The sequence below is a fragment of the Haliotis rubra genome, unplaced genomic scaffold (assembly GCF_003918875.1).
Source record: "Haliotis rubra isolate DU_JTF1 unplaced genomic scaffold, ASM391887v1 Scf1927, whole genome shotgun sequence".
Lineage (NCBI taxonomy): Eukaryota > Metazoa > Mollusca > Gastropoda > Lepetellida > Haliotidae > Haliotis > Haliotis rubra.
This window is the reverse complement of record NW_025765922.1, coordinates 48,688-53,251: the sequence shown is the minus strand read 5'-3', so window position 1 is coordinate 53,251 and position 4,564 is coordinate 48,688. Positions and strand designations below refer to the sequence as shown.

Here is a 4,564-nt window from a genome sequence, read left to right as displayed (position 1 = left end):
TGTTAATGTAGTACTTCGTTGTTAAGCCATATATTTCATTGATAAAAACTAGGTGGTGAATGGCGACCATTATGTAAAATGTCTATTATGACAAACAGATATTTCGTCTTGACTGTATTTACACCACGGAATTACTGAAACACTCAAATACACTAAGTTTGCTCAGTTGTATGTGTGAATTATACATAAAAAAGCATTCATAGGTCACAATTAGTATGTACCATGCCCTTTTCAGCATGGTTAATTTGCCAAATGTCGGCCATTTTGAAAAATGGCCGTCATGGCTGCCTTTTGTTTTATGTAGTAATATTCTACAACAAGAAATCTTTCTTGGTCACTGAAGTAATTCTGTGCTTTGTTTCAAAATGCTGTGACACATGTGACAGTTATTACAGATGTTGTATCTATCTCACTATGCAGATGTATCTATAAAATGAACATAGTTTTTACAATAGGTACCTTCCATTAAAATGCCTCTAACTTTTTACCTACCCTATAATTTGGGATTACATAGTACCTATAAATGTTCAGTAGGCTCTCCTGGATCAAAATGTGTAGTCAGACCTTTTATGTAGAAGGTGTTGAACAAATTCTTTTTCCTTGCTTAGCTCCTGTACTACTGTGTGTTCCTAGTGAAGTTGCCACCCAGCTTCAAAATTACTGAGCACCTTGCCTTGCATGATAAGCATGATAAGCGTGAGCTGCTACTCGCAGCCAATGAGAAGTTGTAAGGATTCTTCATAAACTTTAGGCCAATCAGCACAGTTAGTATAAAACATGAACAGTGAACTATCCTTACATAGGTGGAAAGGCTCAAAATGAGTAGTATTGAGGGTTCCTACATATACGTACACATCATCGTCTCACGACTACATCTATGACGTGTAACACAGGTAAGTGTATATATACGTACACGTCATGGTCTCACACGTACATCTATGACGTTTAGCACAGGAAAGTGTATATATACGTACAAGTCATGGTCTCACACCTACATCTATGACGTTAAGCACAGGTAAGTGTACATATCCTCGCTCTTCATCTAATGTTTATATACTCGCCTACAGTGTTTTCGAGCCCCTAAGACAAACAATGACAATCATGAGAAATGCTTTGGGATATATCAATAATAGTTATCCTACTTTGAATTACATTTATTGTGCTGTTAAATTTGTTAGCCAAGGAGATGCGTCGTTTGTTTGCAGCAGAACATACCTCGAAGTTCGAAGTGACCTAGTTGATCGCAATGTTTTTGTGACGTCACCTCTTTTCAAGCCCCTCTATATTGTTGACGTATTCAACACAGTGTCAGCCAGCGCGGGGTGATCTTAAAACTTGAAGTGGTCTTATGAATTCACAGTCATCCAAAATGTTCCAAACGAGTATGAGTCTTTCAATTTCCGCTATAATGATTAATGTAGCATATATGCACAATATAGCACAGTCACTCGATCGTGAATATGATTTCAGTGTTAGTTATGGCAAATTGTCGTCTCACTGCCGTAAGCGTACATGTATTGTTATGAGACGATGAGTTATGGGAACTAGGCATTAAACTTATGTAGAGTTGTCACTTCAGTCGACAAACAGGCTCTATTCCTCTGAATTTTCCGAATGACACGGACACCAGAATTCAGCTGTTGATCTCACAACGCGCACCTGCGTACAGTATTTGAGATGTACCCAGTGATCACAACTCGGGTGCGTACACTGAGCCCACTTTGTGAATACAAGCGAGACACAACTTTGCAGTTCTTTCGGTTGAAACAATTTGCAAACACAACACACTTCGTCATCACCCTCATTGTCCGTGTCTGTACCGCTGTCACTTGCGACAACCTCTCGTACATGAGACAATCCAGACGTGCTTGGTTTGGCAGAGAGAGTTGAACGAACTTGTGATACTTTTTTCTTCTGTGCAGGCTGTTGCTTCCTCTTCTTGACAGGGTGTTTCTGAGTGTGTTCTTGAATTTTGAAGACTGTATTTTCTTCTGTGATGGCTTTACCATTGACGATAGAGTTGAGGACTTTCCGCTTCAGTGCTGCTGCAGACTTGATTTTGTGCAGAGCGTCTTCCTTCTGTCTAAAAAGTGAGTCGTCGGCTTCACGGTTTTCCTCGGATGTAATAAAAATTGTAGAAGGTCTCAAGGCTTCGGCAGACACGACAGAATCGTCAAATGGAAATATTCAACATTTCTCAAACGAGGACATCAAGTTTCTTGGAGAAAAAGCCGACGTGTATGCTTTACAAGCAACAGCACACATAGCGTTCCTATCTATGTTGGTGGTGACTTGTTCTCTGATATACGTGTGTTTCATGGAATTGTAGATCCTTTCTAGTGGCCCGAAACAACCAACGTCAAGTGATTGTAAAACGTGAGAAGTGTGAGCTGGCAGTACCATCAGGAAAATGTTCTGAGATATGGCCCAGTCAATGATGGGGAGAGAAACATGAGAGCAGTACCCGTCGTAAAGAAGGAGAATCGGCTGTGACAGATCTGACCTCTGAGCGTATTTCAGGAAGTGATCATTCAAATAAGTGGAACATATTTCCATAGTTGACCACCCTGAATCACTAGTTGTGGCATTGGTACCTGGGGTACATCCAGATAGAATATCCAAACGCAGACGCTGTCCCTTAAGTACGAAGTAAGGAGGGATTTGTTGTCCGAGAGCCTTCCCACAACCAATTAAAGTTGTTGTTGATGATCTTGGTGTAGTAACCGCGACACATCAATATTCAGAAGAAGACACCACTTTAAGAGGAGTATGGTTCTCAATCAACCCTTTTTCGTCAACATTATAGATGAATTGCGGCTTGTCAAATAAATCGTACTTCTCTGGCACGGCCCGAAGTTTGACGAAATATTTGGAAACTGCTTCCTGCGATGTCGCCTTTGCTCTGAAAACTTCGAGAGGGTGTGGCTTGTCCAGCTTGAGAGAAGGCCATCGCTTCATAAATTCATAATACCAAAGGAGAGAAAAGGGATCATCTCTATTTCGTTTTCCCAGTTGAACAGCATACTGAGATGCCAGTGTAGTGACCTCCAACCTGGTGTATCCGTACCCCACACTACTCATGAACTTTAGATGTTCAACAAGTCTAGACTCCTCTCCTAAACTAAGAATTGGTTCAGTCCCTGATTTAAGAGTTTCTGGATGGATCCTACCCCTAGCACGATCTCTGAGAGTCGTCTCAGGTACAGAAAACTTCCTAGCTGCAGTATTGTCTTCCATAACGCCTAAATATGCCCTGGTCATAGCCTTTAGGTCATAAATCCTATACGACGAGGGTTTTGAATTCTGCAATACACCGAAAAATTGGTTACAACACTTCTAAGACGGCCCCTACTAGCGATCGCGATGCAAGTTAAAAATAACCAGCCACATGATGTAAGTCATGTGATCCTGGCCGGAGGTTTACATTCTGCAGACGGCATAACTTCGCAGTGAAGTCAAAGGTTTTCAGTGCAAGAAATGCAGCTTTAAACTTTAAAGAAATATGCAGTAGACAAAATAGTGACTTTTTGTCATGGGTTTACGTTTTTTTTATCTAACTTACCACCTGCAGCTTCACTCGCCACATAATTACCTCCTAGACAACTTGTAACCTGCGTTCCGCTTTGAAGTGGCTACCTGGATGACGTCATCAAATAAATCCGCACGTGTGTACTGGCGGCTCGAAATGAGGTAACGTGGGGATATACGTACACGTCATGGTCTCACACCTACATCTATGACATGTAGCACAGGTAAGTGTATACATACGTACACGTCATGGTCTCACACCTACATCTATGACAAGTAGCACGGGTAAGTGTATATATACGTACACATCATCGTCTCACACCTACATCTATGACGTTAAGCACAAGTAAGTGTATATATATATACATACACGTCATCGACTCACACCTACATCCATGATGTGTAGCACAGATAAGTGAACATATACGTACACATCATCGTCTCACACCTACATCTATGACGTTAAGCACAGGTAAGTGTATATGTACGTACACGTCATGGTCTCACACCTACATCTATGACGTTAAGCACAGGTAAGTGTATATATACATACACGTCATTGTCTCACACCTACATCTATGACGTGTAGCCCAGGTAAGTGAACATATACGTACACGTCATGGTCTCACACCTACATCTATGACGTTAAGCACAGGTAAGTGTATATATACGTACAACGTCAAGGTCTCACACGTACATCTATTACGTGTAGTCCAGGTAAGTGTATGTATGCATACATGTCATCGTCTCTCACCTACATCTATGACGTGTAGCACACATTATGCCACGTATGCATCATCGTCTCACTGAATCTACAAAGATTATCAAACGAAAATAAACGTCACCTACCACACTTGCCAATAAAAAAATTACTAAACGCCATTGTCTCTCATATACATCTACGACGTTCACCACAGGAACGTCTACACCTACGCTGTTCACCACAGGTAAGTCTACATCTACGACGTTAACCACACGTAAGTCTACATTCACGACGTTCATCACAGGTACGTCTTCATCTACAACATTTACCACA

At 41.2% G+C, this 4,564-nt stretch overlaps 1 protein-coding gene across 1 annotated transcript; it reads right to left on the bottom strand.

Moving 5' to 3' along the window:
* Nucleotides 1-1,788: 1,788 nt before the first annotated feature.
* Nucleotides 1,789-3,237, bottom strand: LOC124274649 (the record flags this gene model as incomplete). Its single annotated transcript, XM_046710009.1, has 3 exons — nt 2,837-3,237; nt 2,401-2,710; nt 1,789-2,115 (listed from the first exon to the last, which is right to left on the bottom strand). Coding segments are annotated over exons 1-3 (1,038 nt in total), but the record flags the coding sequence as incomplete, so codon positions are not given.
* Nucleotides 3,238-4,564: the final 1,327 nt, after the last annotated feature.